Source organism: Elephantulus edwardii, unplaced genomic scaffold, assembly GCF_000299155.1.
Source record: "Elephantulus edwardii isolate Elephantulus edwardi_28Jun2011 unplaced genomic scaffold, EleEdw1.0 scaffold00244, whole genome shotgun sequence".
NCBI lineage: Eukaryota > Metazoa > Chordata > Mammalia > Macroscelidea > Macroscelididae > Elephantulus > Elephantulus edwardii.
Genome location: NW_006399994.1, coordinates 1,355,908 through 1,368,566, shown reverse-complemented (window position 1 = coordinate 1,368,566; position 12,659 = coordinate 1,355,908). Strand labels below are relative to the sequence as shown.

Here is a 12,659-nt window from a genome sequence, read left to right as displayed (position 1 = left end):
CACCTAGAGGTGCATAGGGAATTTCCTGAGTGCTGGGGGATACCTGGCTCCCTGCACTCATGACCAGCACAGATCCAACAAGGGTGGATCAAGAGCCTGGCCAGGTACATCATACACCCAGTTTCAACCTTGCATGTGACCCAGTGACCACTCACATGAATTTGTTCATACCATTGTCCTAGCATTTTTTTTTTTATTTGATGTGGTCTAGCCAGCTATACTATACTAGCAGGAGACATTGTTTTATTTGTTTTTATATATATTTATTTCTTCATTATTGCCCTTATTATAGAGTCCTCAAGGGACACTGGATGGCAGCTGAGTCACTGGGAATATGCACGCTCCCTTTGGCCTGGTGGAGGAGCGAGAAAGCACCAGCTGAGCTTAGTTTTGCCTCTCAGTTTCCTATCACCCCACCTTCCCCACTGTGGGAACCCGTGGCGTCTCAGGAAAGTTATCTTGCCCTTGGCACTGAGACCCCAGTGACTTCCTGCTAGGAAGGGGCGAGTGGACAAACGGGTGACATTCCTACACTTGAACTTTACTCAGGGGATTTCTTACATTATTGAATATTAGACACAGTACTGAAAGGGACTTTCCCCAGCCTGGCTTAATATCTCTTAAGCTGAGTCATTTTACTTTCTACTTCCCTGGCCCCCACCCCTAGTACTTGAGTGGTGTCTGCGGGAGTGACTCCGCTGTCCGTCTTCTGAAGGTCACGGCACAGAACAGCTCAGTTGTCGGGTAACGATGACTACAAGGCCTGCTGCCTTTGCCTTTCTGTCTCTAGCGAGGGACTGAGTATATTTCCTCATAGGGGGGAGGAGAGAAGCAGGCACAGGTCTCGTCTTCCAGCTGTGTCTCTTCTAGCTGCTCTGCATAAGGGCTTGTCCTAGGACGTCAACAGAAAACACAGATGCATGACAATCTCCAGGGCCACTCACACACTTGGTGCCACCATTCTGGTCTCAGAGACCTACACGCCCCATCCCCATCACCTTCCTTACCAACACAGTGAGAACTAATGCAGCTAGAACGGGGGCACCTTCCAACACACACTCCATACCTGTCATTCCCACCATCCACGTAAGAAGCGTAATTCTCATCAACAAATGCGGTGTTGTCCTGAGGGTAGATGGTGTAGTACTGTGGAGGATTTGGCGTGCCAGCCCCTGGCCCTCCAGGAGGAATAAGACCACATGGGTTGACCACTGGGTGCAGATAGGCGGCATTCATCCCGATGGGCTCCTGAGAACCGTATGGAGGTGGGATATACTGGACCACGGTAGCCCCATGGAAGGTGATGGGTTGGTTGATGCCGGTGAAAACAAACGATTGTCCACTTGGTGTCTGTTCCAAGTCCAGGCCCCTTTCCTCAGTTTCCTTGCACAACTGACAGGAGAGCATTTTGAATTTGCACACAGCAATCAGGATAAAGGTGACCCCAACTGACAGCAGGATGGGCCCCAGGAGCTGGGTCCATTCAAAGTGGGAGACGCCTTGGTATTTGATCCAGCCCATGATGGTGAAGGTGATCCCCACGAGTCCCAGGAAGATGCCGGAGAAGAGCAGGGTGGCCCCTGCCTTGTCATCATCGGACACCTGCATGTCAGCAGTGCTGGGGGTGTAGGGGGTGACCGAGAACACGTTGAGAGGGAAGTCCTCAACGTGGCTGGCACCTCGCTCCATGGTTCCACGTCAACTGTCTGCTTGTGAGAAGCCAGCGGACTGAGAGCACCACGGAGCAGCAGAGGAAAGGAGCCCAGGTTAGTTATAGAAGAACTTTGGGTTCCTGTGGTTAACAGGGTATAACACACAGAGGGCTGAACTTTGCTTAGCAGAATAAAGGTCTGAGAAGTGAAGCCTGACATTTCCTTGCATATTGTCAACAGTCAGAGGTATCTGTTTTGCAGTTCAGGAAGAAGCTACACTTCTTGGATTCACTATTATTCATTAAAAAAAAAATTCTTACACCTCTCTTTTGACTTTCCAGTACCAGTGCTGACCTTCTGTGTCAGGGTCTCACTGCTCTCCTTAAGATTAAGTGGTTGTGACCTTTCAGGAGCAGATCACCAGGCACCTCTGGGTGGGTCCAAACAAGCAATCTTTTCGCTTCATAGCCAAGCTCTGAATCATTTACTTCACCATTTGTGTCATTCAGTGTCCTGGTTTCCTCTATCAGAATCAGATTTTTAGAAAGGACAAAGTGAAGACAAGATGTCTCTTCAGGAACTTCAGAGTGAGCCCTCCTCAGCTCCAAGTCTCCACTGTGTGTCAGGAGCTAGTCTGAGATCTTGGCTCATTAGAGAGAGGCAGACACACGTTTCTTCACTATGTGTGTATTCCTTCTCCCTTCAGGAATTTCTGGACATGGTAATAATTAAAGTTAATAATCAATTCTCACAAAGTTCTATGGCTTTTTTTTTTTTTGTCAAAAGACTATGTGCTTTATTACTCCATTTATATAAAGTTCAAAACTTTCTTTTATTCAAGGAGAAAAGAGATGTAACAGAAAGACTCCTGGGATACAGGTGTTATCAGATGTGAGTCTGCTTTTCTGCACTTTACACATTTAGTTCTTTAACAAAAATTTATTAAGAAGTAAGTGGGAGAGGGGAGGTGTGAGGGACATTGCAGAGTTTGAACTTTATCCTGTGTGGAGTCATTGAGGTTTTTAAGGAGAGTGATGTGCTGCTGTCTGAAATTGCATGTAGTGTGAACTGGACAAGGGATTCGAAGGAATACCAGTTACTGGCTCTGTGGTTTTATTCTTTCCTGGCTCGTCCCAGGTACCTTTTGCTTCCAGCATTTGAGCATGGGGGCAGATTCCTGCTGTGGACCAGGAAAGGAGCTCAGCAAACCTTCACATGCACCAGGTCACTTACAGAGGTTGAAGAAGCCTCACCTGGACACATGCAGCAGCCCTTGCTCAATGGTGGCTCCATAGCAAAATACACAGCTGCAGTCCCCACCCTGGAGCGGATGTAGGGAAGATGGCTTCTTCTGCAAAACCACTGCCTGTAGCTCATGAGCTACAGAACTTCAAACACAATTTTCCTACTCCCTGAAATTGAAACTCTAGGCTTCCCCTCCATATTTCAAGTAGGGACGTCCATCTCTTTGGGGAAGTAACTTTCTAATCAATTTATCTTTTACTGCTGACCCTCTAGAAGGTTTTCAGAGGCTGTAAATCACACAGGAGGAGGTTGCCCTTCTTCCTTCTGAAGAGGAGCTAGTAAATTTGAACCACTTGCCTTTGGATTGGCAGCACAGCTCCCTACCCACCTTAACCTTCTCTAGTTGAATTTTTCGTGGTTGCTGTGATGCTGAACACTGTGACACTCATGTGTCAAATGAGACAATGGTATCCTATGGTGGACAGTGTTGAGTGGAGCTTCCCAATTAAAACAGGCTTGGAAGCAGGAGTGGCATCCTCTTCTGAAATAGCTTGCCTCTGGAAACCTTATGAACTTGGAGAAAGGATGAAAGTTATACAAGTGTCCAGGTCTTTCATTCATAGGGTCACTATGAGTCACCTATGACTCAATGGCACTTAACAACAACAATCAGGTTTTATCTGGATAGGTAACTGTCCTTGGTGGTTAAACAACCCATCGGTGCAGATTCCTTCCACCATTCAGCAAATGATTCAGGAGAAGAGCTGTCCCTTATCTCTAAGTCAAGGAGTTTCAAAAAATCCTGATGATAACAACGTGCTGGGCCTGCCTTTCTCTCTCCTTCCCCTTCTCTCTCTTTCTTTCTTTTTTTCTTTTCTTTTCTTTCTTTCTTTCTTTCTTCTTTCTTTCTTTCTTTCTTTCTTTCTTTCTTTCTTTCTTTCTTTCTTTCTTTCTTTCTTTCTTACCTTGTGAGAAGTTTATAGGTGCAAAATACCTGTCATTTCCACATCCTTCCCGTGTAAGCTTAAGTTCATCATGTTGCCTAGTCATCACCATTCACAATCCCCAAAGTTTCCATTGTCCTTAATGGAAACACAATGTCCCCTATAGTTATCATGGTTCCAAACTCAGATCAACTGAGCCAAAATCTCCCAGTGAAAGGGTTAATAAATTCCCCAGATGACCCTTCACCAAAGAATCTTTGTATATCCTGCCCCATATTAATCCCAAGTGCCTCTAGGTGACCAAGAAACTGTCAACCCATCAAAAGACTTCTCCCAACAACAGACGGGACAAAGCTGTTCATCTCTGAAGTCATTGCCAAACATACGGACATACAGGCAGCTGACACCCTCGGGTGTCCTCCCAAATGTGGCCTGGAGCACAAGGTAAGAGACAAACTGAGATCAACATTCTCCTACCTAACGGTAGGAGCAGGGTATGACTCCTTCCTTTACTAGAAACATTCCAGTAAGCTAACGTGACCGACATTTTCAGTCACTAGAAGCCTAAAAAGACAAGCCTAGTGGGCTTCCTGAGAGTTGGGACTGACTTAATGGCAAATTCAAACAAACAGCCTGACTTCCCCTACCCCCTCTCCAAGGTTTTTGCTCCTTGGAATTGAGATGGGAAGGAGGAATGTTATTTGCACAAAACTTTCTTCTGAATGCTTTCCATTTGTTTTTGGCTACCCAGGACAAGGTAAGGCTCAGATCTGCTGTTCATAGAGGTGCTGTGAGTTGTAGTAGATTAATGAACTCTAACAACAATAACAACACCCCCCTGGGTGCACTGACCGAGGTGAAGAAGGAGACTGTCTTGCTGTCAGTAATTCATAAGCACAAAACCTGTGTCATCTTCAGAACCGTAAAGTCAGGGAATTCTCCACTTATATTTAAATTATCACCTTCACTCCACCTCTGCCTGAAAAAGCTCAAAGTCTGTATATGGTAAAAAGTGTTTTTCTTTATGTCTTTTCTTAAAAACTAGTTTTTCTTCTGCATGTACTTTATGTCAAGCACATTTCTAGATACAGAATGTTGTTAGGTACCGTTGAGTTGGAACCGACCCATAGCTGACACAATGGCGGGTTTTCAGAGGCAGTTAATCACACAGGAGGAGATTGCCCATCCTTCAGCTGGTGGCCTCAAACCACATGCCTTTGGAATTTCAGCGCAGCTTTTTGTAGCTAGGCCATCAGATCTCAGATATGTAATATCCATGGTATTATTTCATCTTCCTAAGAACCAAGAATTGAATCAAGTTGTTATGTGCCATCAAGTCAACTATGACTCATAGTGAACCTATGAACAATGGTGAACTTGACCCTGTCCTGAGCCAATTTCACCATCTCTGACAAATCTGCCCCCATTTCCATACTCACTGTGTCAACCCATCTTTTCTGGGGTCTTCCTCTCCTAGACCGACTCTTCACTCTTCCAAACATGATGCCCTTCTTCAAGGACTGGCCCCTCCTGGCAACATACCCAGAGCATGTAAGGCAGAGCTTCAAAATCCTTGCCCTCAAGGAGCATTCTGGTTTCACCCTCTCAAGGAATTGTTTGTTGTCCTGTCAGACCATGGTGTATATTCATTGCTCATCTCCTGCACCACAACTCAAAGGTGATGAAGGCATATCTTTTTATATAGGGAAAACATCCTTTACATTGTGTCAGGGCTATTGAATCACAAGCTAGTCCCCTTACACCAGATCATGGGCAATTACAGCATTACATGATTACATAACTGCCAAATCACTAACAGTAAAGGCTTATTCGAGTTAACACTTACTTTGGGGTGGGGGGGTTGGGGGGCTGGGAGTTGGAGGGAGGATTAAATTAAATTCCCAAAATCACCTGTCTCATATTTGTCTATATCATAATAATTGATATTTATTGTTGTTATTATGTGCCATTGAGTCTCTTTTGACTTATAATGACACTATGTACAACAGCTCTGAACACTGCTCTATTCTGAACCAACCTTATTGTTTCTGACACATCTTCCCCATTTACCCCAGTCACTGAGTTAGTCCATCTCATCGAGGGTCTTCCTCTCTTGCGCTGTCCCTCCACCCTCCCAAGCATGATGTCTCTCTCCAAGGATTGGTCCCTCCTTGCAACATGTCCAAAGTATGTCAGACAGAGCTTCAGAATCCTTGCCTCCAAGGAGAAGCTTGGTTTCACTCTCTCCAGGATGAACTTGTTTGTTCTCCTAGCAGTCCATGGTATATTCAATACTCTTCTCCAGCACCACAACTCAAAGGCACCCATTCTCCTTCTATCATCCCTAGGCATTGTCCAGCTTCTGATACATAATTGTGAAGACCATAAAGATGCAAATTCCCAGGACTCCCAGAAAACTAGTAAATCAGAAACTATAATATAAGCTCCTTTGAGTGATGGTGCATGAAAATGGCTTGTAATGGGCTGCTAACTGGAAGGCTAGGAATTCCAATCTACCCAGAGGCCCTGCAGAAGACTTTCATTTTATTGCATAAGGGTACAGTCAATGGACACTCTGTGAACTACATGGGGCCACCTACTGTGGATTGGAATTGACTGGATGGGACTGGTCCTTTTGTTGTTGTTAAGTGATTCTTGAGCATACTGAAGAGTGGAAACCAATGCTAAGATGCTATTATAATGACAATAGAAACTTGAGAAATTCATACATTGTCTCAACAATTTTTCTCTATGATTGATATCTCAATACTTTAAGAACCAAAATTTCCGTTAAAGGAGTTCATTTTTATGCTACATTGATAGCTACAGCAGGGTGGTCACAGGGGAGATGATAGACTATATGCTGAAATGAAATGCAGGGATCATTATTTTAAATAATTATCACTGGATATTTGTAACAGAAGGACTTCTTACCAAGAAACTGGGTGGCCGGTGTCATTTGGCAAGCTGGAAATCACTCTGATCTGGAAGACATCATATCATAAAAGGTCAAGTAAATATTCTTGCAATGGGAATTTTGAAAGATGCTAAGAGAAGCTTTGGCCAAGGACCTGGAAATATCCAAATCTTGCCCTGGACTGTGCCCAACATTCCACATGACTCTTCAAGAGAAGGAGAAAGACAGGATGACATGACTGTCAGAGGGTTTAACCTGTGATTCTCCAATAAAGAGAAAACATGTAAATTTGCCTGGCCAAAGTTGGAAGCTGTCCCTGAACTTGAACCTAACCATGAGGGACTATAGAAGGGATAACCTGACAAGGTCAGGACGGGCTAGTGGTTGAAGACATACAACAGAAAGAATATGTGAAAGGTGATTGCATTTCTATGTATAAAAGTAGCTCATCCCAACACAACAAAATAAAGGTAAACAACCCAATTTCAAAATGGGCAAAGGATATGAACAGACACTTCACCAAAGAAGACATTCAGATGGCAAACAAACACATGCAGAAATAGTCAAAACCCCTAGCTCTAAAAGAGATGAAAATAAAAATAACTATGAGGTATCATCTATCCCGAGTTACAATAACAAAGTTCAACAGAGCTGCAAACAACAAATGCTGGTGAGGTTGTGGAGAAACTGGAACCCTTATTCACTGTTAGTGGAAATGTAAAATGGTGCAACCACTATGGAAGGCAGTATGGTGCTTTCTCAAAAAGTTGGAAATAGAAATACCATTTGACCCAGCAATTCCACTACTGGGAATACACCCTAAAGAAACCAGAACTGCCACCCAAGCAGATATATGCATACCCATGTTTATTGCTGTGTTGTTCACAATAGCAAAGAGATGAAAACAACCCAAGTGCCCATCTACAAACAAATGGACAGAGAAGCTGTGGTATATTCACACAATGGACTACTATGTAACACTGGAAAACTCATAAAATACTACACAAAATGGGTGACCCTGGAAGACACTATGCTGAGTGAAATATCTTAGTCACAAAAGGACAAATATTGCATAATGGCACTGTTGTAAAACACAACTGACATTGAGATTAGGGTGAAACTAAGAAGAGAGGGGATAAATAATGTACACTGCGTGGAAACCGATGAGGGAGAGAACTGCTTAAAAGCAATATATGATTAGATATTATCTGTATGATAACAGTACAGAACAAGAGCTGCATAGTAAAGTGGACTGCAGTTGAGGGTGGGGAATTGTACAACAATGAAGGAATTTTTTTTTCCCCATAAAGAAAAGTGAACTGGGAGGCGACAGGGAGGAAAATGTGCAACAATGAATGAATGGAAATCCAAGTTCTCTATAAACTTTCATTAAAATCTCAATTAAAAAAAGTGAATGCTCTTGGGGGGTAGAGAGGGAAATGTGCAACAATGAATAAAGGAAAATGCAACTTTTCTGTAAATGTTCAATAAAATTACAATTTAAAAAGAATTAGATTTAAAATAAATAAATAAAAGATATGAAAGGCAAAAAACCCCCACAAACAACAAATGTATATATATATCCCGAAAGAAGCAGACTACATCACTCCCCACACAAGCTCAAAGCAAGATATCACCCCCAAAAAGAGAAATAGTAGCAATGGATTTCCTGAAGTCAAAAAGTCAGATGGAACTTTCTGATAATGAATTCAAAAGAACAATGATTGAATATTTTCAATGGGTGAAAAACTTCAAGAATTACAGGATAAGGCAAGCAAAAATCAGGAGGAGCTAAGAAAACAATTCAAAACAATGCAGACAAAGCTGACATTAAGCATTAGAGGCACTGGAAAAATAAGAAACCATGATCCAAAATATGAGGTCCAAGGTTTCAGATGCCGTCGATATTATAGAGGGACACATCAACAGATTTGAAGAGATGGAACACAGAACCACTGAAATAGAAGAACACAATTGTCACCACTGATCTGCTAGAGCAAAAATAGACTCAAAAAAGAAGGAAAAAGAAGAAAACCTAAGAATAATGTGGAACACTATTAAGAGAAGGAAAAGGTGCATCTTCAGAATCCCAGAACAGGAAGAAGCAAGTAAAGGCACTGAAAAAGTTGTGGAAGAATTCCTAGAAGAAAACTTCTCAGGCATAATGAAGAATGAGAGAATATATATTCAAGAAGTTGAGCAAGCACCATATAGAATAGACCCTAAAAGAAAAACATGAAGGTTTATCATAGTCAAATATGCCAGAACCAAAAATAAGGAGAAAAGTCTAAAAGCAGTGAGGAAGAAACATTGTCTCTCAATAATCACACTGAATGTGAATGGTCTAAATACACCACTGGAGAGAAAAAGAGTAGCAGATTAGATAAAAAAACAAAATCCATCAATATGTTGTCTACAAGAAACACACCTGAAAAATGAAAATATAGAAAAACTAAAAATGAAAGGGAGGGGCAAAATATACCAAGCAAATGGCAACCAGAAAAAGGCAGGAGCAGCGATATTAATCTCTGATAAAATAAATGTCAATATATATGAATGTATATGTATCCCATGCTTACTGCCATCAAGTCAAATTGGAATCACAACTCATAACAATCATGTATTCCAGTTTCCTTTGTTGTTGCTACATGCTGTTGAGTCACTTGTAACTCATAGCGACCCTATGAGCCCTAAACTTTGCTCTGTCCTTTGCCAATCTCACCATTTCCGACACACCCACCCCAATTACACTGGTCATTGAATCAATCCACCTCATAGAGGGCCTTCCCCTCCTGCACTTGCCCTCCACCCTCCCAAACATGACGTCCCTCTCCAAGGACCAGTCTCTCCTGACAACATGACCAAAATATGCCAGATGAAGCCTCAGAATCCTTGCCTCCAAGGAGCCACCCAGTTTAACCCTCTCCAGGATGAATCTGTTTGTTTTCTTGGCAGTCCATGGTACCCTCAACACTCTTCTCCAGCACCACAGCTCAAAGACATCAATTCTCCTTCTATCCTCCCTAGCCATTGTCCAACTCTCTGATGCATAACAAGTGATTGCAAAGACCATGGCCTGTATAGATGCACCTTAGTCTCCAGAGAGACACCATTGCTCTTTAGCACTTTGGAGAGGTCCCTAACAGCAGACTTTCCCATAGCAATACATCTTTTAATTTTCTGGCTGCTGGTGCCAAGAACGTTGAGTATATATCGAAAATACAGGGTATATACATGCAAAGTATATATATAAAACATGTATATATATATAAACACTATATTTTCACTTAAAAGAGTATCTTAATATGATAGCCAATTATTTATTAATAACTTTCTGTAATAACCAAAGGGAACTGTATATCCATCAATGATAGACAAGTTAAATAACTTACGGTGATTCATAGTGAGAAGTTGTGCCACTGTTAAAGATCAAAGTAGGTGTCTATATGGACAGACGTTGAAAGCTTTCAAAGATGTTTTATTGATTGAAAGAAATCCAAGTGAATAAATGGCAAGGGGAAGAGGTATACTTTTAATTGCATGTGTGTGCATAATACACACTGAATGGATACACAAAACCTGTAAACAGGAAAGTTGTTAAGAGTTGTATATTGCTGTATAGCAAACCACCTCAAAATTTGACGGCTTTAAATACATTTCTGCAGTTGGGTGAGCTTTGCTTCCAGGGCTGCAGCCATCTGAAAAGTCAATTGAGCTAAATGTCCATGGTGAATCACTCCAAGGCTGGAGGTTGAATCTAACTGTCCACTGGGCAATCGACTAAGGTTGTTTACAGAAACACCCACCTGTGACTTCTCCACAGGGCTCAGGATTCTCCCAGCATGCCACTGGATTTTTGAAAGGGTTGTTCCAGAAGGAAATGCTGCAAGAGTCCCAGGTGGAAGCAAAAGGCATCTTATGACTCAGCTTTGGAAGTTCCAAAATATCACTTCCATTTCTATTGTTCAAGCAAGTCATTACGTCAACTTAGATATGAGGGAGAGCATTAGTGGTGTGGTCTGTAGGGAGCCGTACTGCTAACCCAAAGGTCATGTCTCTCTGGGAGTTCAAATCCATCAGTGACTTTGTGAAAGAAAGATGGGCAATCTCCTTCTGTGTGACTTGCAACCTCAGAAAACCAATGGATGGTCAGCTCTGAGTTGGTTCCAACTCAATGGCAATGAGAGAGAAAGAGACAAAGGGGAATGAATTAGATATGCCACCTTGCAGAAGAACATGTGGGTAGGGAATATTATTACTGCTTCCCTTGAAAAATACAAGTTCCCACAGAGGGTTAGTTACTTTCACTCTTTGGTCCATGATATTGTTTGATATTGATAATGTGGACATCTGAGTGCATCCCACCTTTTAGACCAACCATGTTGATACACTCACTCCCGTGTGGTTAGTTTATAATCTCATACTTGTTTACTGGCAAATGCCTCATAGGAATCACCGAGGGAAATACTGTCATAACTGTAAACCTCTGAAGATTCTGAACTTGTGTGGGGTTTTGGCATATTTTTACTGTTTTTTTTTTCCATACTTACAAATCCAACTTCCCGCTTGCAACCACTAATCCACATTCCTAGTTTTTTTAAAAAAAATGTAATTTTGAAATGATTATAGTTCAAAGAGATAAATGAAGACTGACATTAAAACCACTAAAACTGTTTTCAGACGTTATCAGAGAACTGTGGTGGGAAGTGAAACTCAATATGGTCTTCTATTTTTGAGTGAAACACTTGATTGAGTTTGCTGGGCAGGAAATAAATGGCTTTGTGGAAGCCTGTTGGGAGAGAGCAATCAAATGCCTTTTAAAAAGGTTTGGTAAAGCGACAGTTCATTTTTCCAAACTAACTGTTAAGTCATCATCCTACAGCATAATCTGTTTTCACAACAGTGTCAGCTATATTCACTTTGATTTGACCTTATTTCACAACAGTGTCGGCTATATTCACTTTGATTTGACCTTAGACCAAATGCAACCAAGGCTCTCCAATATCACAAAAACACTCATAAATGACGGGCAAACCAAACATCGTGAACTTAGCTGGCATGTCTGCTAATATATATTTCAAAATCCTTCAGTGTTCCCAACATTTAAAAAGTAAAAGAAAAAAACCACCAAACACAATTTTTCAAAACTTTGGATACAACTGGTACCATATCACTTTTCCTATCAACAGCATCCTGTGGTTGAAGTAAAGCGTGGGGTGTAGAGGGCTAATCTCTCATTCCCGTTGCTGTTAAGTTGGAACTGAATCATCGCTGACTCTCCAGTGAATGTTCTGAAGTTGTAAATCACACAGGAGTTCATTGCCCATATTTCTCCTGTGGATTTGAACTGCAAAGGAGAGGCACTACCTCTGGGTTAACAGCACCACTCCCTGTGGACACACCACCACACTCCCCTAGAAAGCAAGTAAGTAGAGGAGAAAAGAAAGGAACAGATGACCAGGCTGGAGGTCTTGCCAAGTGTAGTAAGACACTGTGTCTATGACTACTTTGTAAACCTGAGAAGATCAACCAAATCAGGGAAGTGTCTGAGTGTGTGATTGCATTCTTGAGGAAACTGGTCTATGGTTAAATTTTATAACTAAGTAGATGGGGTGGGGGGAGAGCAGTGTCAGAATGAACATCACCTGATGCTACTCAAACTCAATAGCGGAATTGTTCCTGGTGACTCCCACAAGGCTGGTACTTTCTTCAAAACATGGTCATAAGGGCTAAGAGTAGTGAAACACAAAGCTGTCTGTGAGGAAGATTTCTAGGGTCTGAAAAGCACACTCAATCTTATCTGCCTCTCCAAAGAGGAAATGCTAAGACTTGTTAGGAACATGAGCAAGGATGCAGAAGGACAGGCCACGTATCTACATGGCTTGTACCCCCTCAAGGACT

At 42.1% G+C, this 12,659-nt stretch overlaps 1 protein-coding gene across 1 annotated transcript; it reads right to left on the bottom strand.

The window, feature by feature from the left end:
• Window positions 1-786: 786 nt before the first annotated feature.
• LOC102870092 (transmembrane protein 174-like) lies at window positions 787-1,689 on the bottom strand. The gene is made up of 2 exons (XM_006899029.1): window positions 1,067-1,689; window positions 787-892 (listed from the first exon to the last, which is right to left on the bottom strand). The coding sequence occupies exons 1-2, from the start codon at window positions 1,687-1,689 to the stop codon at window positions 787-789; spliced, it is 729 nt and encodes a 242-aa protein (XP_006899091.1).
• Window positions 1,690-12,659: the final 10,970 nt, after the last annotated feature.